Source organism: Lissotriton helveticus, chromosome 7 (assembly GCF_964261635.1).
Source record: "Lissotriton helveticus chromosome 7, aLisHel1.1, whole genome shotgun sequence".
Lineage (NCBI taxonomy): Eukaryota > Metazoa > Chordata > Amphibia > Caudata > Salamandridae > Lissotriton > Lissotriton helveticus.
The window spans coordinates 501585987-501611846 of NC_136068.1; the positions used below are offsets into that span (position 1 = coordinate 501585987).

At 42.8% G+C, this 25860-nt stretch overlaps 1 protein-coding gene across 1 annotated transcript in view; it reads right to left on the reverse strand.

Annotated features, from left to right (window-relative positions):
* LOC144768681 (putative DBH-like monooxygenase protein 2) overlaps positions 1 to 25860 on the reverse strand; it is a 335111-nt gene that overhangs the window by 181234 nt on the left and 128017 nt on the right. Inside the window, exons 6-7 of the mRNA XM_078652511.1 lie at positions 13888 to 13990; positions 4197 to 4363 (exon numbers count right to left, since the gene is read on the reverse strand). Coding sequence (XP_078508637.1) covers positions 4197 to 4363; positions 13888 to 13990 — 270 coding nt within the window. The remainder of the gene's footprint in view (positions 1 to 4196; positions 4364 to 13887; positions 13991 to 25860) is intronic.

Genomic DNA, 25860 nt, shown 5'->3' on the forward strand with positions numbered 1-25860 from the left:
CATACAATACTCCGCATGGGAGCCGGTAGACACTTAATAACGTGGCACTACAAGGCCATCAGGGAATTGACTAACGTCTCTCTGGACACCCTGCGCCACTCTTGGGAGGACGATGTTGGTAGAGTGTTCCACGACGCGGAATGGAAGCGCGCCCTGGAATACACCAAAAAAGTATCCAGAAACGCGCGATTTAAGAATATACAATTTAACATTCTTCACCGGGCCTACCTTACACCGGACAAACTCCAACGATATTACCCGAACACGCTATTTACCTGCCCACGATGCGGCCTACCGGCTGCAGACTTCAAACATATCTTTTGGGAGTGCCCCTCCCTACGTCAATACTGGACCACGAATCACTGACTTCTCCTGGTAGTAGTCAACCTACCACAAATTGACTCCTGGGAAGTTTGCGCACTGGGGACATACCGTAGAAAGAAATCAGAAAATCTACAATGGAGGTTCGCTTCCTTCACCCTGTTATTGGCGAAGAGAGCAATTGCCATGCATTGGAGGGCCCCCACGGGCCCCCCCCGGAGGCGGCCTGGACGGGAGCGGTAGCCAAATGGGGTAAGGCAGAGGAGGAACTCTTACGAGAAGAGGAAGTGAAGGGAATACGCAGGAACCCAATATCACTAGAATGGGCACAACTGCTTATACGCTTTACACAAGAATTGGCTCCAGTAGCCACTCCGTGCCCAACTCCCCCTTGCACCCAGCCCCCGCCGCGACACCCCACCCAACCACCAGTTACATAGATCTCCCGCACGCAGGACGGACCGGATTGTCGGCTGGTCCATCGGCCCTCCTCCCTCCCCCCCCTTTTACTTTTTCTTTTTTGACACCCTCCCCGGACAAGGTCCCGTGGTCTAGACTAACCTGCCCCACACGTTTCAGCACGCCTTACCGCCGCTCGCAACACTAGGAAAACTTTCCCTTACAGTTTCAGCTTGCATTCAATATAGACCGGAAGTTCCAAAACCGGTGCATATTCCCCCCGTTTTTACTGTGTATTTTGAAATAGTCACGAGGTCACAAGTTTATACCAACTCACACAAGGAACACCTTAACAGATGCCTCCACCAGCACATGATACCATGACCCTGGCACAACACAATCTATAACCTTATATACCATTCCCCAGTTCACACTCCAGTGGACCTTTGGATGTCAAATGGCTGGCCGAAGCCAAGACTGCAAGACACAGAAGAATACCGTTTGTGCTTTAAATGGATGACTATGTAACCCCTGCATATGTGAAATGTTTGGTACTTATGTAATGTATCACCCCCACCGGGGATTTGATTTGTAAAACCTCAATAAAAATATTTAACAAAAAAAAAAGAAATTGTTGAAGCTTGGTAGTTCTCCCCAGTCGCAACGAGCATTGATGTCCCAACAGACCTTTATTAATGAAGACTCTTGTCCAAATATATAGAAGTGTTTCCTCTAGCTAATAGCAGTACGATCCTGATTGCGTGGCAGTGTAGAATCGTATTTATTTAGTAGTGGAACGATCTTGCCAGGATTGTCATGGTGAATCGTGTCTGGCTTGTGATGGTGAATTTAACCAGGCCTGGAACAGTTAATCATTTCTGGCTTGTGCTGGTGAATTTGGCCTGGAACAGTGAATCGTGTCGGGCCTGAGGTTGTGAATGTTGTCTCCCTTTTCATGTCTAGTTTGTCTAGTGAATATTGTTTGTCTTGGAATGGTGAATCATGTCTGGCTTGATGTTATTAATCCTGTTGGCCTGGAGTGGGTATTTGTGTCTAGCTTGTGGTGGTAAATCATGTTTTGCTTGAAGTTGGCAATTGTGTCTGGCTTGTGGTGAATTATGCCTGGCTTTCGAACTTACAGAGGTGAATCTTGTCTGGCTTAGAGTGGTTAATTGTGTCTGGATAGTAGTTGTTAATCTTTTTTGCCTGAAGTGGTTATTAATCATGTCTGGCTGGGAATCTTGTCTGGCTGTAGTGATTCATGGGAGCAGTGACATACGGCAGAGAGAACTAATGCATGGCTGCAAACTTTCGGGGGCATTGTTTGGCCAATAACATTGGGGTGGTGTGGGGGGGGGAGGCAGGCTTCAGGTTTCCCAACAGTCATGGTGGGATGTCTTGATAAAACACATTATAGGATAAGCAGGACATGAGTAGGCTTAAGGGACAGTGGAAAGAGAGAATAGGAAGGATTGATAGGGGCCCTTTAAAACTCATTTTTTCAAAATAATCAACATTTAAGCCCTTCAAAACAAAGAAAGAGTATGCGTGTATAAAAATTCCAGGTGAAATCCGACAGCCACTTCATCATACCCACTGAAAGCCATTATACACTACTAATTACTATATAATACAATTTTTTAGGTGGGATAACACCCCAAACAGTCCAGCTGAAGCTACGCCTCTGCCAACTAGCTACATACCATAAAGGGGACTTTTAGCCAGTCCAAAGTGTTCCGACAACAGCACCAAGAACGCTTTGACATGTTCACTTTTATTTATTATAAGTACGAGTGTGTGAAGCTGTGAAGGGGTTTCCTCATCTCTGTACAGTTACTTGTAATTTGGAAACCTACCAATGTTCCTAAACATAAAATTGCTATTTAAAAAAATATATATGGCAGACAAATTAGGCTGCAATATTAAATAGCAGAGTGTGGTAACACCGACAAGGTATTTTATGAGCATGGAATGGTATGCAGACAGAATATCGAGTTGGAAATGTCGACTTACACAAATATTGAGTTGGAAATATTGTCAGCCAAAATATCGTGGTCAAGAATATGTACTTTAATGTAAGAAATATCGTTTTTAATAATATCGAAGTCATTAATATCATTTGCAAAAACATAGTTGTTCAAAATATTGATTTTAACGAGTGTTATCAATTTTATTTTAAATAAATGTAAAAAAATTTACTTCCGTAGCGGGTTGTGGGTTTATAGGAGAATAGGGTGGGAAGTAATTTCATTATAATAAATTGATGATTTAAAAAAAAAAGAAATTTTTAGTAATATTTGTTTAATTTTGATTTTTTTAGTGTTAAAAAGTAAAATATGTTTCATTAATTCATAATTAGTTGATCATTAATATTATTTCATCAATTGATAATTAATTAGGGTAATAATTTTTTTTTTTAGTATGTGAGTTTTGGTTTTATAGGGGTAACATTTGGGGAGTAAATACATTTTTATCTGTTTCAATTTGTCTTTTAATTAATAATATTACTTTAATTGACAGTTAATTATGTTAATGATGGTGGTACTTTTATGAAAAAATTAGATGTGTGTTGTGAATTGTGCAGGAAATAGAAAAGATTACGTTTATGTAATAATTAATGTTTTTGTTCATAAATAATTTCTCATTACATTTCTTTAATACAATATTTCTAGGTATTTTTCATATCTATTTAACATTGTAATATGTTTCTATTTTTATGATTTTTTTAATATTTATATATATATATCATTTTCTTTTATTTAAATATTTTGTGTTGCTGAGATTTTGTTTGTTATTCATTTTGAACAGACTGGAATGGGAATATTAATACTTAACCCTCCGCTATCCAACACTTTCCCTAGTGTTGCACTAACTAGAGTGGGAATAGTGTTCCCCGCCCCCTCCGCTATCCAACACTTTCCCTACTGTTGCACTCACTGGAGTGGGAATAGTAATTTTTATTCCTCCGCTATCCAACGCTTTCCCTACTGTTGCACTAACTGGAGTGGGAATAGTAATTGTTACCCCCCCGCTACTAAACACTTTCCCTCATGTTGCACCCATTGGAGTAAGAATAGTAACTTTTACCCCTCCGCTATCCAACACTTTCCCTACTTTTGCACTCACTGGAGTGGGGAAAGTTATTTTTGCCCCTCTGCTATCCAACACTTTCCCCACTGTTGCACACACTTAAGTGGGAATATTCATTTGTATTCCTCCGCTATCCAACACTTTCCCTACTGTTGCACTAACTGGAGTGGGAATAGTCATTTTTACCCCTCCGCTATCCAACACTTTCCCTACTGTTGCACTCACTGGAGTGGGAATAGTAATTTTTATCCCTCTGCTATCCAACACTTTCCCTACTGTTGCACTCACTGGAAAGGGAATAGTATTTTTTACCCCTCCGCTATCCACCACTTTCCACACATTCCCTACTGTTGCGATGCACGTTGGTCTCTTCGATCTCCACTCACCTCTGTGAACTTGCTTGTCCGGCACAGCCCATATACTTTGTACGACTCCATCTTGGGAGGAATAAAAAGCATGCTATCTGGAAATGGCCCCACGCTCAGTGTTCCCAAATCATGCATCCTAACTTCTGGGGTGTAGTAGAGTCGAATCCCCGAGCTGTCAATCATTCCTGGAAGACAGGGACATACACACATAATTTACCGGGGTGAAGAAACCTGATGTCCCCTCCCAAATTCGGAGAGCATATTTGACTCACTGTTGCATATCAAGGGGCGTGATCAGGGTTTGAGTCGAGGGTAGATGCCTTCTACCCACTATTCTCAGAGGATAGACGCCATCTACTGACTATTTTCAGAGGGTAGACACCATCTACCATGCTGAAAGGCTGGCTACTTTCAGTGAGTGTCAAATTCCTTACTTACTTCTCACTGAATTCACAGAAATATACTGAGCTTGTCCTGGTGTCATTTTCTGACACCGGGACACTTTCAGCAGCGCCTACACTTGTCTGCTTTTGTTCCAAGCAGCAACCTGCAGGCAGGAAAGAGGCTAATCAGATTCCAGCTTCACCCATAACAAAAGCTGGAGTTAAGGGGCCATTATGTCACTTTTTTTTTTTAGTATCCTGGCTGGGAGCTATGGGGAGCCTCACACCTAGACGCAATGGAGGGGAAACATCTTATCACTTAACAGGTACTTAAGAGAGGAATGTTTTTGACTTTGTCCAGTCCCTGTTTATTAGAGATGCATACACTGTAAGATGTCAGATGTGTTGGTCACCCTAGTATGTACACAAATAACAATTTAAGTGGCACTATTTTGTTTTATTACTTTTGTAGCGCTTTAGCACTACTCATCTCAATTTTGGTGCCAGAGTGCTTTACATCATACGTACACATTGTCAATAGATCATATGTGTGTACATCAATATAAAGGATGTGTTACATAAGACAGTGTGGGTTACATGGTGGAGGAGCCACATTTCCTTCACGCCTCACTGTGCTATATTAGAAGTATTACAATTCATGAACTGTAAGTAACAAAATGATCTGTCTTAAAAGCAATAACCTACTTACCCATTTGCATAAAATAAGCTAGGACTAGGTAAAACAGATCTCTCAAGCACATGCATTATCCTACAGAGTTATCTAACCCTTATTAATATTCCCTGAGATTTAGCTGGCACATAAAGATCTCTGCAGCAGGTGCCTTAACCCCAAGATATTTTAAAATACAGACATTGCAACCAATTCATCATAACAGATTTACTGCCACATTTCTTTTTGTTGCCAATTTGTTTGTGGTAGGGTTTTAAAAAAATAAAGGTATAAATTGAGGCCCAGATTTTGTGTTGGGGTTGTGCCAATATTTTGGAACAACTCCAATGCAAAATCTAATTTGTTAAATATTGTAATACAAATATTGTTTTCCCTTTGCCTACCTGTGCTTGCTGAGAATTGGTGCTGCGGTCAGCTTATTCAACTGCTGGGATTAGCGTGGTGTACAACGCTACAGTTTGCCGGACCCGCTTCGCGGGTCCCGCTTCATTGACAGACTCTGTGAGGGCTTGTGAAAAATCCAGGGCTGCGAGCGTGAAGGCAGGGACAGGAACTTCCAGGAGTCCCTGCGAGGCCGATAGTTTCCACCTGGCCCGCTCTCCCTGTTGACACGCCCACAGCTCACGGACCGAGTATAACTTCCATCATCTTCTGGCTACAGTGGTTTTCCCCTTGCCTACCTGCGCTTGCTGAGAATTGGTTCTGTGGTCAGCTTATTCAACTGCTGGGATTAGCGTGGTGTACAACGGTACAGTTCGCCGGACTCGATTCGCGGGTCCCGCTTCATTGACTGACTCTTTGGGGGCTTGTGAGTAATCCAGGGCTGCGAGCGTGAAGGCAGGGACTCGAACTTCCAGGAGTCCCTGCGAGGCCGATAGTTTCCACCTGGCCCGCTCTCCCTGTTGACACGCCCACAGCTCACGGACCGAGTATAACTTCCATCATCTTCTGGCTACAGTGGTTTTCCCTTTGCCTACCTGTGCTTGCTGAGAATTGGTGCTGCGGTCAGCTTATTCAACTGCTGGGATTAGCGTGGTGTACAACGCTACAGTTCGCCGGACCCGCTTCGCGGGTCCCGCTTCATTGACAGACTCTGTGGGGGCTTGTGAGTAATCCAGGGCTGCGAGCGTGAAGGCAGGGACTCGAACTTCCAGGAGTCCCTGCGAGGCCGATAGTTTCCACCTGGCCCGCTCTCCCTGTTGACACGCCCACAGCTCACGGACCGAGTATAACTTCCATCATCTTCTGGCTACAGTGGTTTCCCTTTGCCTACCTCTGCTTGCTGAGAATTGGTGCTGCGGTCAGCCTATTCAACTGCTGGGATTAGCGTGGTGTACAACGCTACAGTTCGCCGGACCCGCTTCGCGGGTCCCGCTTCATTGACAGACTCTGTGGGGGCTTGTGAGTAATCCAGGGCTGCGAGCGTGAAGGCAGGGACTCGAACTTCCAGGAGTCCCTGCGAGGCCGATAGTTTCCACCTGACCCGCTCTCCCTGTTGACACGCCCACAGCTCATGGACCGAGTATAACTTCCATCATCTTCTGGCTACAGTGGTTTTCCCTTTGCCTACCTGTGCTTGCTGAGAATTGGTGCTGCGGTCAGCTTATTCAACTGCTGGGATTAGCGTGGTGTACAACGCTACAGTTCGCCGGACCCGCTTCGCGGGTCCCCCTTCATTGACAGACTCTGTGGGGGCTTGTGAGTAATCCAGGGCTGCGAGCATGAAGGCAGGGACTCGAACTTCCAGGAGTCCCTGTGAGGCCGATAGTTTCTACCTGGCCCGCTCCCCCTGTTGACACGCCCACAGCTAACACGTATATAAACAGTTTATTACCCGGGCAAAGGGCGGGCCCTCTTAGGCCCTCAGAGGCCGAAGTAGGCTGGGCTGGGCCCATTTATTTTCATTTTATATTTGATGGTATTGTCCCTTTATCGGTGTTTCATTTAGATTTTGTCTCCTTGTTGGTTAGTTTTGGCTTTGCACATTTTTTTCGCCGAATTATTCACAACTATATACATCTGATTCATTAATTTGCCTTACAGATTATAGTTGATATTCCCTTTTTTAACTTTAAACCATGACAGCTAATAAGCTTTGTTCAGGGAGGCTTTTGTTAGGAAGGTCTTGTGCAAAAACCAGGTCTAACCCACTCAGAAACAAGGAGGTCCAAAATTTGCAACTTAAGGGCCAGAGTCATTTATTTCAATTATGGGAGAAACCCAAAGATAAGAACAATCCCACGGATATGGTTGTAGTGAGCTCTCCTGGGGGGTCTCCCAAGCCGGTCCTGGAGGGTCCACCAATAGAAAACAAATTAGATATGAACTCACAGTCCTGTGAAGAAATTAATCCGACACAACCCACTGCTTCCCCTATCACTAAATCTCCCTCTCCTAAAGCTGAGTGTGCGCAGCAGCAAAATACTCTTACAATCCCCGGGGCCAACCTGATTCAAGAACTAATAGAAGAGTCCCCCCAAAGGGAAGTAGGAAATGAAGACTCCCAAATGTTGGATATTGACTTGGAACTTTGTGGGCGCTATCTAATGGATGGATCTTTGAAGTTATTCGAGGCCTCAAAAACCCCGCTTGGTTCCATTCCCTCGGGTCTTCGACTCTACACTAGCTCACCTTCAATTGCATCTCAAGATATTTCCTCCCGGTCCAACATCTCAAAAAGCCCTGAGCTGAATATATCTGGTATTCATCCAACTATCTTCCCTCGCCCAGAGAATCTTGACAAACCTATCTCTGAGTCCCTGATCGCTTTAGAACATCTGCTGTCCTCTATATTACTGCTATTGGGTAAATTCGTGGGCAGTAATGATTGTGTTTTAGAAACAGTTACCCTGATATTGAAGGTCCTCTTAAATAATTCTCTGGAAAAGTTACCGGGTACAGTTCCCCAAGAAGATTTGCTAGGGCCTAAATCCGAAGGAGATGTTCCATCAGGATCGGGGCAATTAGAATTTCCCCACAATTCAGCCCAGAAATCCTCGCCTGCTCCCATCAGAAATGAGTTTAAATCTATTGAGCTTCTATCTGTCCCTAAATCCTCTGCACACAATTGTATTGTGGACTTGGCTCTTGAAGTTGCAGAAGATATCGACGAAGCAGTCGATTCAAATTCCGTTAAAGAGTTCTTTCCTATCTTCGCCCAAGAGACTAAGGAGAAGGGGGAAAAGGAAATATTGGAAAAGCCAAAGAAGTGTAGAGGAAAAAAGAGGAAACCTTTACGTCGAATCAAAAAAAAGAGACAGAGACAAATAATTTTTGATGAGGTTTTAGATCAATATGTTAAGAGTGATGATAATATCTTTTTGCCGGCTACTGTTGGGATTGAAGATGGTAATTTTAAGCAGGGCCCCAATATGCCAAGTGATGATGCTCTTCCTCCCCCTGTTGAGTATAATGATATCATTTCCAGCTGTACGAATCCCAATCCTGGAAGCCCCATTATCGGACTAGGGAAGTCAACAATCCCTTTTCCGTTAGTGAAGATAATAAAAACTGCCCCTGAATCAGCATCCACTCTTAATCCAACTGCCCCTCCCTTTTCTGCCTCGGTAAATGAGGCAGTATACCCTAATAAATCCTCGGTAATTGTAATGGAGGATAGCACTGACACGCTGACGTTGGATTTTCTCCCTCTCTTCGATACCGAATTAATAATGAATAGATCTTGGTTACTCAAGTGTTTCAAAGAGATGGAGAGTTTGAAGTTAATCCAAACCAGTGATATTCATTTGGTATCAATTTTGAGAGTTGAGGCAAGTTCTTGCATCAGGGTAAGGTTCTACTCTAAACTTATTGTGAACCTTATTCTGAAGCAGGCCGAGAGTTTTCAGAGCCGAGGGATTGATGTAATGCCCTTTTTTTCCCTCTGTAGAGTTGACGCCTCTGATCGGAGGTCTCCAGGCTCGAGACAAGCCGGTCCTCCGTTTACCTTTGAGGATTTAAAGATCTCCCTCTCTAAATCTAAACGCCTAGTAACACATATAATTCCTCCCTCTTTATCCCTTAATGGAAATAAAGTAGAAGATAGTCAGCAATGGAATTGGTTACCTGGCGCCTTATCAGGTAAAATTTTGGACAATCCCAAATTATTCTCTCATCTTTAGCAACAGCTTAAAAATGATTTCATGGAATGCTGCTGGAATTAATAATTGCCCTGAAAAAATGCAATATCTTTATTCCTTGAGGGCTAATGTGATTTGTATTCAAGAGACGTGGTGTGTGGACAAAATGATTGTGGGGAGGGATTATATCGTCCTAGAAGGAGGGGCTGTTGCTTCCAAGAGGGGACACGCTAAAGGGGGAATTGCATGCCTGCTGTCTAATCGAATAAAGTGGAATTATTCACACCACTTAGACCCGAGTAACCTCTTTCAGGCTGTGACACTATTTAGTCTTGATAACGTGGAAAAGAAACACCCCCTGGTAATAATAAATGCCTATATCCCCCCTGATGACTGTTTTAATGAAGTGTTAAAACTTGTTTTTGCCTTTATTAAACAAATTAAGGATACAATCCCCTCCCCTCATGTAATCTTATTGGGCGATTTTAATTGCAAAGTCTCCAATTTAAGCTTGGACTTATTTAGAAATAAGCTCAAAGAGGAAAATTTCCAGATCCCACAAGCTCTTTTTCCAGAAAAAATCAGAACGAATAAGAGAGGGAAATTGCTCCTGCAAGAATTGTCCGAAATCGAGGGTATTAAAGTTAATGGAAGACTTCCCACTGACACTCCTGCTTCTTTTACGCATAAATCCACTCACAGTGAATCGATTTTGGATTATATAACCGTTGAATATTGCATTTTTCATCTTCTAAGGGATCTGGTGGTCTCACAGTCTGTTTACAGTGACCATAAGATAATTACTTTAACCCTTTCTATATCTCCGCCCCCTCCTGATCCCTGGACTCTTAATGGTGATCAGGTCAATTTTGGTGCTAAAACCGGAAGGTGTTTCTGGAACTCTAGTGCCATGAGGGGTCTGGAACATATTCTAGATATGACGCTAAAAGATCTCCACAATTGGCTAGGGGCTGAATTAATTTCCTTTGAGGGTTTTATGAAGGAGGTCACATCATTCGCAAGAAAATCCAACTCAATTATAAAAAAGTCCTTACTCCCCAGATCGATTATCTCCCTAAATAAGGAAATAAATAAACTGGTGAGGGAGCAATACTTGTCTAGATCCCCCGAAAGATACCGAAAAATAGCCCTCCTAAAAAGAAGGAGACGAAGGGCCAAGATTAAAATAAGAAAAGAAAAAGAGGATTCCTTCTGGATCAGTTTACGAGAGGCCGCAGTAAATGGTCACCCTAGACTATTCTGGTCTATAATTGGGGAAGGCTGTGGAACTAGAGTTAGTTCCCGTCCTATTCCCATTCCGGAGCAAATCTGGATTACTTACATTACTAATTTATATGCCAGTAATGGGCCAGCGGCTGAGAATGTGGTATCCTATATTGATAGTGATCTTCCAATAGATTTCCCATCTGAAAAAACTATTGAAATCGCCATTAAAGAACTTCGCCTCTCAGGTGCAATGGGGCCTGATGAGCTCCCTATATCTGTCCTGAAGCAGGACCCTGTTTCCTGGAGCAAAATTTTATTCTCTATATTTAGATTTTGTTTCCTGAATAAATCTGTCCCCTCGTCTTGGTAAGGGAGCATATTGGTGCCATTGTTCAAGAAGGGTGACAGGAATGAACCCAAGAATTATCGGCAAATTGCCCTTCTTGACGCAATTGGTAAAGTTTTTTCCAAATGTCTCCTATATTCTATTAACGACTGGGTTGAGAGGAATCATATTTTACCTCTAGAACAGACAGGTTTTCGTAAGGAACACGACACTTTGGACAACCTCACCGCACTACAGATAATTTCTGATAAATATGTAAGGGTTCGTGGAGGAAGAGTATATGCGGCGTTTATAGATTTCTCCACAGCATTCGACAAAGTGGATCGGCCGTTGCTGTGGAGAAAACTAGCCGCTCTAGGTATGCCTCCTCTCCTATTAGATTTGGTTAAGGCCCTCCATTCAGATACATGGTGCCAAGTCCTTCAAGGGCGGGAAAGGGGGTTATCCCGAACTATTCCCTCCATCAACGGACTAAAGCAGGGCTGTCTCTTGGCACCTTTGCTTTTTTCCTTATATGTTTCAGATCTTCCTACATCTTTATCTGCTTGTGATGGTATTGCGCCTTCACTGGGGGGAACTCCAATTTCCTGTTTGTTATATGCAGACGATATCCTTATATTAGACTTAACGCCCAGAGGGTTAAATAATCGTCTACATGCTCTACACCTTTATGCTGAACTCCACTATCTAAAGATAAATATAGCTAAAAGTAAAATTATGGGTATTTCAGGGAGGAAAAAAACAAAATATGAGAATTTTGGTTGGTCTGTAGGAGGTCATAGGCTGGAGGTGGTTAAGTCTTATGTCTTCCTGGGGAAAATAATATCTGATAACCTAAGTGACAAGGCCCACATTGATAATAACTCCCGGAAGGCCCTTTCTCAAGGTAAAAGCTTGAGTGCTTTGTACTCTGCCACAGGAAGAAGATATTTCTCTTACCTGTTAGAGGTTTTTAGGGCAAAAATCCCATCATCCCTTCTGTACGGGATTGAAATAGTGGATATAGGGCAATGGGGTTTTTTACACATTACAGAAGGAAAAATTCTACGGTTCTTAGCCTCCATTAACACTTCCTTCACAGTGGCGTCCCTAAGACCTGAATACGGTATCCATAGTAGCTGGGTGCAGGGCTTGGCAGGGTTAGTGCGTTGGGTAGCCAGTTTGGCCAGAGGGGAAGTGGGGACCTTAAGACACCTAATGAAGTCAGAATTGTTGGGCACTCTAAGGGAATTCTCCTTAATCGTGAAGAACTTCAGGAGGGCTGTTGTGCTCTTACAATTGGAGGAGAGCACTCTTTTTACTCTGTCTACCTTACAGTTAAAATTACTTTTGAAACAGGCCTCTTGGGATCTCAGTTTCAGGTTGGACTGGGAATCTATCCTTGCAAAGAAGGGAATATCTCCTCTCATTGATACTTATGTACTAAAATGCAAGCAACTCTATGTAGCCTGGAACCTTTCTCACGCTATACGGCGTTTTTGGCTGCTTTTGAGGCATGATCTACTCCCTCTTAACAAGCTTAAGGCTAGGTGGTATGGATGTTCTGCAATTTGTAACTTTTGTAATTTGTCTACCCAGGACTTTATACATGTTCTTTTTATATGTCCTGCACTTCGTCCATTTCGTAGTAAGTGGTTAAGACATATTTGTTTAAAATTGAATATCCTTACAGCCAATTCTTTCTTATTTGCTTTATATAATTCTCCTAATGAAATGTTCTGTTTTTGTATTTTACATTTTTTTAAATGTTTCATAGATATCTACTAGAGGGTTTTATTAATTGTGTTACATTGATTATTTCGTACTTTGATAACATTTTGTTATTGTTTTTTGTATTTGTATGAATATTCTGTATTACGTATCTTTTTATGTGGACCTCTTCGGAGTTCCAAAACATAATAAACAAACTTGACAAGTAATACACTCAAATGTACTCATGATAGACCTGCTAAACTTATGTGAGGTCTTAAGATCAAATGCCACTTTCTGAGAGGTCATGGGTTGTGATGCCACATGCGATGTCACAGGCTATGATGTCACTTCCTGTGATGTCACAGGCGGTGTTGTCATGCACTGTGATGTCACACCCATTCTGCATAACTTAGTGAGTACCTTACTTCAGTTTTTCAGGACATGAGCCCTGAGCCCTGGGCGTGATTACAAATGGACTGGCTTTAAACAGCCCTTACAGATTGTGCAGATGGTGGTGCTGAAACAACAGAGTGCCATGCCAAGGACTACTCCAGAGGTTCTGATTTGAGCAGCAAGGAAGGAATTCGCCACCCAACTTAACAATCATCTACAAAATGCCATGGCAAAGCCAACAGGTCAGGATTTAATGTACTAACGCATTTAGTGTTCGTACAATAGAGCAAAAAACTCGGATGAGAGCAAGGTGAGCCAACGGGGGAGGGTGTGGGGGCTTTGGCTGTAAAGTAGTCCCTAAAGCAGATGACTATAAGCAATTGATTGGAGGCAGAAAATAGCGCCCCAAAACAATTAATAGCATTAGGCGAAGAATAAATAATCCACTGGCTGAACTAAGACACGGTTGACAAAGTCTCAAACCAATCGCTGAAGAAGATTTGCCCAAGATCGCTACTGGTTTGAGGAGTTGGATAAAAAGGTATTTTGATGTATATTGTTAGCAGTAGGTCTGTTTGACAGCTGAACTGTCAAAACTCAGACCTGGAAATGCATGGCTGTAAGGGTTCAAGATTAATGGAGTCAGGAAGGAGGAGCCAAATGAAACACTATCATTTTATTGCATATCTTATGCATTGTCAAATCTTTCTCTATGAGTCTTAATGCTTTTGGCTGTAAAGAACTTGGATTATACAATGCAGTGATGATTTCATTTTAAACACCTTTACATTTCCTGTGTGCCTGTTAGTGGAGCTTAATGTTGACTTTGTGAATGGCTTCAAGGTGTTTTGAGTCAATACAACACTACAGCGGTAATTAGCTTATTCAGCTACAGTACCTGGCAGGGCGTGGAAGTTGTTGTAGTGAATTTCGAGCATGATGTAGGAAGGATCTCCAACAGCCCCCATAGATACCCCAACATTGCCAGGGAATTGAAAGGCCTGAGCATCAAAAGAGAGGTAGAGAAAAAAGTTAAACATTAGTGAGACATCTTAGATTGTTTTCATAGAGCTAGCTGCAAGTGGTTCCCCCGCCCGGACTCCAGCAGAAATGTTCCCTCTTGCAAAGGATTTTGAGATTTAAAATTGTGAATCAGTTAGTCCAAGTCTCTTTTCGAGGTAAAAGTGGTTCTCCCCGCAAGAATAATTTTCAACAAACATCGGCAAAGACAATAGGTATGAGTTTATTGTGGCAGTGGTGGTGGTAACTGAGTGAATGGATGAGAGGTGCTGGTGCAGGTGAGGGAGTGGTGTCAGGAGAATGGCAGGAGATGCAGGTGCAGCTGAAAATTTCGTGGTGAAGCAGAAATAAAAAGAGGAGCACAATGAGGTGCAGCATTTGAAATGATTTCAACACTAGCACTTTGCAGCATGGATGTGTAGAGAAAGAGGCTAGATACACCTTCTCTATGGAATGCATCAACACACTGCAGAATAGTTATTTTTTTGTATTTATTTATTTAAAGCAGTTTTATATAGCGGAAACTCTACCCGAAGTTGTCAGAGCGCTTTACAAAAGAACCAGGTAAGTTACAAAAGGTACACAAGATGGACTTAATATGCTAACAAGTTACATATATACAGTTACAATGTAATTCACTGCGAGCTAAGACCATTCCTGCTCTCTGAACAGGGCACTCTCTGTGCAGTTGCCAGTGGATGTTGAACTGTACCAAAGCCTGTCACCTTTAGAAAAACAGACAGGTTGGTGGACAATGGCAGTGGTGAAGATGTGTTTTCATAATGCCTAACTATGCTACCTATCCGTTCTTTCCACAAACATGGAAGCTAACCTCCCTCTCAAATTCTGTGCACCATACACCTATTGTGTAAAACATAGCTTAACAAGAGGGGCGACTGTCAGTTGTAATCACTTCGGACATACTACAGTACTGGTTGTTAACCTTGTATTTTATTATTGTATTTGTTGTTAATCTTGTATTTTATTATTGTATTTGCTACCCTTATGTCTTTATGTCATTATGTTTCATTGACTAGCCCATTCTTTGCTTACGCCAGGTTTATAAACGGTCTTGTATGTGAGCCCTATTTGATTCAATGCCTATGTAGATACCCCATTTGACTCATGTACTGATCGGTTACCTTCGCTTCCCTCAAATTGTAAAGCGCTCTGATATCCTTCGGGATCTAGTTTGCGCTATATAAAACTTTATAAATAAATAAATAAATACAAACTAATTTAATGAGATAATGTAGGTCAATCAATTTAGGATATGGAAAAAACTTCATTAAAAGGACTTGAAATCATTACTGGTTGTGTCTGTTCTCTTCCAATCATCTTAAAATTCCAAAGACTCAGGATAGTATATTTTCACAGAAGTTGCCCCTTGGTAACCAGTGTTCCACCTGGTTTCCAATAAAGAACTCCTACTGAAGAACCCACCCTATCAAAAAATATTCTGGACCAGGGTGAAATATGGACCCTATGATGAAGAGTGCTATCTTATTGGGTGAGGCTCAATGTCCTACTAAAGAAGATACCAGCGATCACAACCACAGGACTCTCAGTAAGCTTACAGAAATATACTTGTAGGACAAAAGGCTTGTGTTAGAGTTTGACATACAGGAAACTTGATAGTGTTGCGATGGAGAACCCTCCACCAAACTCTGGGATTTCTCGCCTCATTTAGAGATGTTTAAACTGTAAATTTGTTGTTGATGGAGACCCTGTTAACTCCTCAACTGGCCCAAAGAAGTAGGAGTCAACATAGGAAAAACATTATATCACCTGCCCTATTTAGGGGGGACTTTGTTATGTTCTTTTTTCTGTCCATTACCACTGAGTAAAACATGGTTGCTAGAGAGAGAAAAATGCAATAATGACACTCTCCATCCCTGGGAGAAAAGTCCCAGGGTGTAAGAGCCATTAGTTTTTTGTTTTTCAAAAACAAACTCCTGCTTTGGAAGTTTGTGTTTTTGAGAAAGAAAAGATGTCAAATGTTTAGTGGACTGTCATCAGGACCAATGGTGGATGCTCATGGACTTTTGTGTATCCCGAAGGGAACCACTGTGATGGCAGTTCCTTTCAATATGAATACAAGAGTTGTCCCAGGCTGGGTAAACGTCTCCCAATCGCACTCAAATGTAAAATGGTCAATGAGTTTACACGTGTTGGAACTTTAATTCAATAAATTCTTTATTTGTATATTCTTTTTCCTTGCTCAGTTTATTAGTTCATTGGATTTTACTTTTCCTCAGTAGCATCCATTCAAAACATGAATTTCTGCCCAATGCATTTCGGGCATTACTCTTCGTCAGGGGACTTATTCTGCAAACATAGAATTGACAGCGACTCCGTAAATTTTTACTTCTCTGAGTCTATAAATGATAATATACATGTCATATACATCGATTGATGGTTGTGAGAATGATAATGGGGTGAAAAACGCTAGAATGAGGAGTGTGAGCGCAGGTGGAAAAGCTGGTGAATAGACAGGTTGCAAAGAGGCTCATATGAGAACAACTGGTGGTGATAAGTGCTTGTTAAAAAACAACAGGGAGTTTGACGAGAAACGTCTGCATGCTAGCACACTAATCAAATATCATAAGGCGCAACGGATACCTAGGGGTCTAAGAATATCTCTAAAATCAACTCTTTGTAAAAACAACACCAGATTTACCTAAAGATGGAACACCATTTTAAATAAGTGCTTGTTGGACCTAATATTACTAATTATAGAAGAACTTTCTAAATTTTTGGAAGAAGTAAATAAGGAAGTAAACCAATTGAAACAAGAACTCACTGACACAATGTCAAAAGAACTCTTTTTTAGAGAACCACACACTTTCTTTCACGTCGAAAATTTCAGTTTTGTACTAAATGCCGTCCCAATTTTTACTTAGAGAGGTCTTACGGGAACGGAGAATTGAAAATGCCGAGGACTTCGTGAGTCCGATGTTTTTACGCAAGTCTGTTTTTTTACTACAATCACGCTTGTTCTTGTTTGACAAAGGCACGCAGCACTTAAGCACGTTTGGTGTTTAATCACCAGGAATTAAGTTCTTTCTCGTCAAACTCACTGTCGTTTTTCAACAAGCACTTATCACCACCAGTCATTCTCATATGAGCGTGTTTGCAACCCGTCTATTCACCAGCTTCTTCACCAACGCTCACACTCTTCATTAGTGCTTTTTTCACCCCATTTTTATTCTATTGCACCATTGTGTGCACTCACAACAATCAATCGTTGTATATGACATGTATATTATTATTTATAGACTCAGAGAAGTAAAAATGTGCTGAGCTGCTGTAAATTCTATGTTTGCAGAATAAATCCCATGGCAAAGGGTAATGCCCGAAATGCATTGTGCAGAAATTCATGTTTTGAATGGATGCTACTGAGGAAAAGTAAAATCCGATGAACTAATAAACTGAGCAATGAAAAAGAATATACAAATAAAGAATTTATTGAATGAAAGTTCCAACACGTATGAACTCATTGAAAAGGGGGGGCCCTCGGACCCCCGCACGCATGGCGGCGCGGCGACCGTCGCCCCCCCTTTCTCTTGTGTTGCCACTCGGCGGTGGGGGCGGGCCCTGGGGGGCGCGGCCCACCGCCGATTGGCCGGCGGCCTCCCTGACCCGGATCCTAGGTAGTGGGTCCGGGTCAGGGGGGGCGGGCTATAGGAGGGGCCGCCTGGCCCCTCGGGAATAAAGAGGTGGGGAGCGCCCAGGAGACCCCCTTGTCCCTGGACGCTCCCTCGCTGAAACGGTGTGCCCCGCGCTCGGGGCTTCTTTATTTTCCCACCCACCATCCCCTTGGAACAAAATGTCTTGTAGCAGTTCTTATGTCTGGCTGAATGGTAAGTTTTGGAGGTACGCTCCACAGGTCTCACAGGGTAGTAGAGTTGGAACTGTTGGTAAATTTTGTGATGCTTGTGTTTAGGAATTTTTCCCCTTTTAGCAAACGATGTGTGAAGTGTATTATATGTGATACAAGTCTCTTTAGGCCTTTTTCCCTTTGTAGCTATACGTTGATACTATTATTTATTAGCCAGTGTAGCTGTCCTTTAGAATTTTTTCCCATAGGTCGTCGTATTTATTAGGTATGGGGCATGCGGTAAGGTCATTATCGGTGAGCACATATTTGAGGTCTGAGGGGGCGGGCATCATCCTATGGAGGTTCCCGCCCAGGGGGAGGGGCCTGCGGGCCACTCCCAAAACTCCAGGGGCAAGGTAATGGATGCTGCAAAGCAAAGGAGTGCGGGTAGGAGTAGTTCACGCTTTCCTTAGGCTGGTAGCCACCCCGCGCGCGTGGACTCATGACGCCACCGGCGCAGAGTAAGGGCCCTCCTTTAGTGGGTAAATGGAGTTCAGGGCGTAGACCGGGCAATTCCCGGGGTAACACTGCGCATGCGCACATCTATAGGGGAGGCGCAGCTTGTAGGACCTGACACCGGTAGTGACCCTGCCATATGGCCAGAAATGTACAAAAATCAAGATTAGGATGTTTAGTCTAAGTTAGGAAACAACATGTATTAGAGTTTTGTTAAGGTCAGGCTCTCAAACTTGTTGATAAGAATTGTGTATCTAAATGTCCTGCTGATTTTTGTATTAATTGTTGATTATGCAATTAAAAAACCTTTTTTAATTTCATACTTTAATAAATACGGCCGGGCGACTAGCGCCCGCCTTCCAAAAAGTAAAGACGTCTCGTGTCCACGTTCCTGGGTATTGGGTGCCGGATTGGGGGGGAGGCGGCAGCTAGTCGCTGACCATGTAAACATTTTATATTTGAGTGCGATTGGGAGATGTTTACCCAGCCGGGGACAAGGCTTGCTTTCATAGTATTCTGTCCTCATACTCAGGAGGATTTACCCATCGGCACCAATATAATTAATGAGCGTATTTATCGTTTTCAACTCAATCCACAAAGAAGTGCGACGGTCCAATCGCCATTTGGATCAGTTCCTTTCAATATACATAGATAACCGCTTGCCCGGTAGTGATCTCTAATTTTATCAGACTGTAGTCCTGGAGGGGAGGGGAGGGGAGGGGAGGGGAGAGGAGAGGAGGGGAGAGGAGGGGAGAGGAGAGGAGATGAGGGGATGGGAGGGGAGGGGATGGAGGGGAGGGGAGGGGAGAGGAGAGGAGAGGAGAGGGGAGAGCCAGCAGGAGAGGTTTGGAGGTGAAGTAAACAACTTAAAAACAACTTGTCGATTCACAATGCTTTTAGTGGGATGAAAAAGAACGGGGCCTTTAATACGGGTGTGGTCAAGGAAGCATAACTCGGAATCCTTTACAACAGGCGTAGTTTATGTTATTAAGGCCATGATGTAAAACAAATGAACTTGCAGCCTGTGCTTGAGCCAGCATACCAACTTATCAGTAATTTTCTCTATCTGTGTTTTCTGTTAGTGCATCCAAATACATCAGACGTCAACAATGGCATGCACCTAGGAGTACCCAGACTTACTGGCTTGACCATTGCTTGGTAGTACTGATTTTTATTCAATATCAGATACACCAGTAACAACTTCCATTCATCCCTTACCATCAATTTCCTCTGCAATCTCTCCCTCTGCTTTAGTCACATCGGCCCCTTTCCTACACACAGTTTGTGATGCTTCATTTCCACCCTCTTCATCTCTGCCTCCTTTTGCACGTATTTCCTTTTGATTCCCTCACATTACCATCAAAGTAAACACATTCTGTATTTTCTTTTCTCTCAACTGTGTAGCTACTTCAAACAATTCACCACAATTACAAGTGACACATATCAGATCATCACTTTGTACGCTCTGCAGAGAGGCCACGGATTGGATGAGGATAGACAGGGACTGTCACAAATGAAAATTGTTCAGGGCCTCTAGATCTGGCCGGTTATAAACACCCATCCATACACTGAACTCACCCAGACACCCACAGGTGTATCAGATTGTGATGTGTGCTACACAAGTCTTGTTGGCCACTTGAAAAACAAAACGACAGAAACCCAGCTGGAAAAAGAAAATACTCTAAGGAAACAGGGGCACATATGCAAGATTAAGCAAAAAGTGTGAAAGGAACAGGGGCATAATTTCTGACCAGTTGGGGCCTGTAATGTGGCAGGACAGTGGGGCCTGGGTGCCGCCTGTACAGTGAAACACGGAGCTAGTTGATAGAAGGGTGCAGTATGCAAGTCTAAATGTGGGAACCCACTCTAGAAGGTCCAGAGTAAGGACGACTGCATCACACAGAGTTTGTGAGACAAAGCTGGTAGGAATCCAGGGGATAAATGGGTCAACAGAGCGGGTCCCAAGTCTGCCATGGAAGAGAAGAAAACGAGTTACTTACCTGTAACTACAGTTATCCAGTATTGGTATCTTTCATAGATTCACATGCTTAGAATCATCCCCGCCGACAAGGTGGGAGTCTCGCGGTACAATAAAACATATACAGTATAGTCATATTAACATCACACCATAGGCTATAGTAGATAGCAAAGACACTACAGTAGCCTATCTTAGTCCTTTTGCAAAAAGAACCAAACTTGGAAACCAGCCAATCAGGCAGCAGCCCCCTCTTAGAACCTTCCCCACAGAGAGGCAAGCCCTCAGATTTTCGTAGCACAAGTGACAATAAATATGCCATAATGATAAGGTAAGCCTCTCTGGGGAGGAGGGAGGGTCGCATATAAATCTATGAAAAATACCAATACTGGTTAACTGAAGTTACAGGTAAGTAACTCGTTTTCTTATCCAGTATTGGGGTATCTTTCATAGATTCACATGCTTAAAATCAGAGTAGCTAGCAGTAAACAATATATATATATATATATATATATATATATATGCTTAGTGGATGGTACCATAAGAAGAATCCAAAATACACCCTACCAAACCAGTGCAAAATATATATATATATATATATATATATATATATATATGTATATATATATATATATATATATATATATATATATATATCTGTACTAACATAAAGAGTGAGTCATACATGTACACAACAATAGTTATATACAATGGCAGAGACAATATACTCTTATCATAAGGCTTACCTTATCTAAAAAGGTTTCGTAGTACTGTTTGCCCGACTGCTGACTCAGCTTCCGTTGCCAGATCCAGGCAATAATGCCGAGTGAAATTGTGCACACTTTTCCAGGTTGCAGCCTGGCAAATCTTGTTGAGAGACACACCAGAGAACAATGCCGTAGATGAGGACACTGCTCTGGTGGAATGAGCTTTAGGCTTATTTGACAATGGATGGCCTGCCTTGCAATGGCAGAATTGAATAGCGGATGCAATCCACCTTGAAATAGTAACTTTTGACACAGCTGATCCTGGCTTGTGACCACCATACGAGAGAATTAAATGGTCAGATTTTCTGATGGACACAGTACGAGATATGTATAATTTCAAACATCTTTTGACATCCAAAGTATGCAATGACTTTTCTGCCGCTGAAGACGGATTAGGAAAGAATGTCCGCAATATCACAGGTTCGTTGAGATGAAATGAAGTAGGAACCTTAGGTATGAACGTGGGTTTAGTTCTCAGAAGGACATAATCATAGGTGAACTTCAAATATGGTTGTTTTATAGTGAACGCCTGTATTTCACTCACTCGACAGGAAGAGGTGAGTGCTAATAAGAGAGCTGTCTTCCATGAGAGATATTTTAAGTCTGCTTTATGAATGGGTTCAAACGGATGTTTCATCAGTTGTTGTAGAACCAGATTTAGCCTCCATTCTGGAGGAGGAGCTCTAATAGGCGGGAAAGTTCTGAAAAGGCCTTTCAGAAACTGCTTAATGAGACGATTGGAACAAAGTGATGCCGCCCCTGAGGATCGTCTGTAAGTGGAAATTGCGGCCAGATGCAATTTAACTGAAGCGAACATCAGACCAGATTTAGATAATGACAATAAATAAGGCAGAACCTTATCGGGAGAACATTCCAGCGGATGCAAATTGTTGTTGCACCACCAATGACAGAATCTTTTCCATGTTAAGGCATACGTCCGTAATGTAGAAGGGGCTCTTGCTTTATTCAGATTGTCTCTACATTCTTGAGGTAAGTTTACATCCTGGAAGTTCGTGAACCCATAAACCAAGCATGGAGTTGTAATTAAGCTGGGCAAGGATGAAGAATTTGGCTTTTGCTCATTGTTAACAGATCCAGTAATATTGGAAGGCGGAATGGCTTGCACTTGGAGAGATGGAGAAGTTCTGTGAACCAGTGCTGACGTGGCCATTTCGGTGCAATCAGAATCATGCAACATGATTCCTTCTTTATCTTGTGTAGAAGTCTCGGGATCAGAGGAAAAGGAGGGAACGCGTAAGCAAAAATTCCCGTCCATCTCATCATGAAAGTGTTTCCCCAGGAGCCCTTCTCTGGTTCCCAACTAGCAAAGAAAGGGCACTTCCGATTGCTCTTGGTGGCAAAGAGATCCAGATTTGGTCTGCCCCACCTCCGAAAGACATTGTCCAGAATCATTTGATTCAGCTCCCATTCGTGGCAAGATTTTGCTGTTCTACTGAGATTGTCTGCCAAGGTGTTCTGGACTCCTGGAAGATGTTCCACCATGATTGCAATATTGTGCAAGAGAAGCCACTTCCAGATGTTCTGAGCTTCCTGGGACAGAATGTGAGATCTGGTGCCCCCTTGTTTGTTTAAATAATGCATGCAAGTGGTGTTGTCGGTTCTGATGAGGACTGTAGACCCTTGGAGTCGAGGTAGAAAAGACTGCAGGGCCAGTGAAATTCCTCGAAGCTCAAATAAATTGATGTGCATTTTTGCCATTGCTGAAGACCATTTTCCTCTTATGCTGAGGTCTTGATGATGGGCACCCCAACCTTCCAGGGAAGCATCTGTAGTGATGATAAAATCCAGAATTGGAGGCTGAAAACCGAGCCCTACGGAAACATTCTTGGAAAACCTCCACCAAGAAAGCGTGTCTTTGCTAACTGGAGTTACTTGTACTATGTCGTCGAACGAACCTGAGATTTGGAGCCACTGATTGTCCAGCTCCTCTTGAATTGGCCTCAATTTTAGCCGCGCCTGAGGCACTAGCATAATTGCTGACGATAAAATCCCCAGAAAAGATTTGATCATTCTCACTGAAGCGAACTTTCTTTTTAGAAGATCTGATGCCAGAAAGATGAGGCGTGATATTCTATCTGTGGACAAGAATGCTTTGTTTTGAATAGTGTCTAGTTTTGCTCCCAGGAATTGAATTACTTGGGAAGGACAGAGGCTTGACTTTTGGGCGTTTAGTGAGAGGCCCAGAGAGTGAAACATTTGCAGGCATTTCGTTGTTGCGAGAGAAGCCTGACGAAAGGATGGAGCCTTTATCAGCCAGTCGTCCAGATATGGGAATAGTTGGATGCCTTCCAGCCTGAGATGAGCTGCTACCCGAGCTAGAAATTTGGTGAAGACTCTTGGAGCCGAGCGCAGGCCAAGTGGGAGGACTTTGAATTGGAACTATGCACCTGCCACAATGAATCTCAGGAACTTTAGATGCTTGGGATGAATTGGGATGTGGAAATACGCATCTTGGAGATCTAAAGTTGTCATAAAATCCGCATGATCTAGAAGCTGAAGAATTTCCTGGAGTGTTACCATGCGAAAGGATTTCTTCTGAAGGTACTTATTTAGCATTCTCAAGTCCAAGATTGGTCTCCAATCCCCAGACTTTTTCTTTATCAGAAAAAAGCGAGAATAAAATCCCTTTCCTGTTTGAGAGCGAGGAACTTTTTCTATCGCCCCTTTTGACAACATAGATTTCACCTCTTTTCTGAGTAGAGAAAGATGCGGTGGGTTTTTCTTTAAAGGTGGATGAGCAGGGGGAAATTTGGTGAACTCCAGGGTGTGTCCGAATTTTATTATATCAAATACCCACTTGTCTTTGGTTATTTTCGTCCAGGTTTTGAGATGTTGGGAAATTTTAATGCTTGAGGCATATCTGGTGCAGGTGCAATAGGAGTGTCACTGTTTTCTGGCAGAATCTCTGCCCTGAGGTTGACGTTTCTTGCCTTGTTGTCTGTAAGCAGCTGCCGGAGGATTCTTATAGGTTTGCTGTTGTTGTTGGTAATTATATCCGTATCGACCCTGGCTCCCTTGTTGTTGGTACTTCTGGTAACCTCCACGAAAGGAGTAGGAACCTCTAACCCTTGCTCCTTGAAAAGGTCTCTTTCTGTAGTGCAAGGTACATAATAATCTGGCAGTATCTGTGTCCTTCTTTATTTCTTGCAGTGCCTCATCGATACGTTTGTCAACAAGAGGTCGCCATCAAAAGGCATGTCCAGGATTTTTGTTTGGACTTCAGGGCGAAAATTAGTGGATTTCAGCCAGCCCTGATGTCTAAGGGTAGCTGCTCCGGTGAGTTGACCAGATCCAAGAGAAGCTATATCCATAGAGATATCTATGACTTCAGAAGCGGCTCTTTCACCCTCCATGAGAATTTTCTATGCCTCTATTTTCTTGTCATCAGGCAGATATTCTATATACGGTGAAATGTCCGACCACAATTGTCGATCATATCTGCCTAAAATAGCTAAACAATTCGTAGCCCGAACTGTAGCGCCTACCATGGTGGTAAAGCGTTTGCCTATGTTGTCAAGGCGCCTACTATCTTTGTCAGGTGGAGCTGTTATTGGAGTGGAAGGATTCCGAGATTTTCTCTGTGCTGCTTGAGAGATAATGGAGTCTGGTTTAGGGTGACCCAAAAGGCAGGCAGGTGCATCACCTGGCGCTTTGTATTTTTTGTCAATCCTAGGGAGGATCACAGGAATGGAAAATTGAGTTTTCATGATCTTTACTCCCTCCTCCCATATATGATCAACTATAGGGATTGAACGGGTGGACTTCCTGTTCAAATCTTTAAAATCATACAGAAAACACTCTGTTTTTTGTGCAGGCATGGAAAGATGAAATCTAGAAGTTGCCGTCTCCATAATGGTATGGAGACCTCCTATGTCTTCAGGAGGGGAGTCCACAGCTATAGGAACCGGTGAAGCTGGTGTTGGGATCAGGTATTCGTCTCATTCATCTACGGTAGTGGGTGAATTAGGAATTTCTCCATCTTCTGCTACCGTATCTCCGTCATCATCTTGCAGCAACTGTGAAGGCAACGTCACTTTGGGCTCAGAAACTGGTGTTGCAGGGGTCACAGGTTGCATCTCCGTAGGTGCAGAAGCTTTTTGTGGAGCTGTGACTGGAGGAAAACGGCTATTATAGTCTTTTAACATTGCTGTAAGGTCTTGAAGCAAAGTTGCAGGCATTTGAACCATTGGCTCTTGATGGAACAATTCTTGAGGTCCTCTTAAAGACTCACATGGTTCATAAAATTCCTACTCTTCGTCATCCTCTTGATATTTTATTCTGAGTTGAGAAGGATCATGCGCCTGTCCAAAGGGATCACCATCATCTTCAGCAGATTCCTTCAAATAATGGCTAGGAGGTAAAGGTGAAATGTGAGACACATCATGGTAAATATGCCTGGTAGATGATAATTTAGAGCTCAAAGTTGGCGTAATTTGTAAAGGCGTGGATTTTTTACGATTCAATGTAGCTGAAATATACGTGGATGGCGATTAATATTCTGCCGAGATGGCTGTAATAGACGGCATCGTCAACGTTGTAATCATGGATGTCGTCGACGGAAAAGACATCGTCGACGATGTGGTCGTCGATGTCATGGTTGAAGTTGTCGAAGGTGGACTCCTCGCCGAGAGTGTAATCATCATCGACGGTGGGCTCGTGAGTAGAACAAGGAAAAATGTTTGTCTCACTTTACAGGAAACCCACAGACAGAAACTCCCTGCTTCATTATACCAGTAGCCATCCCAGAAGTCT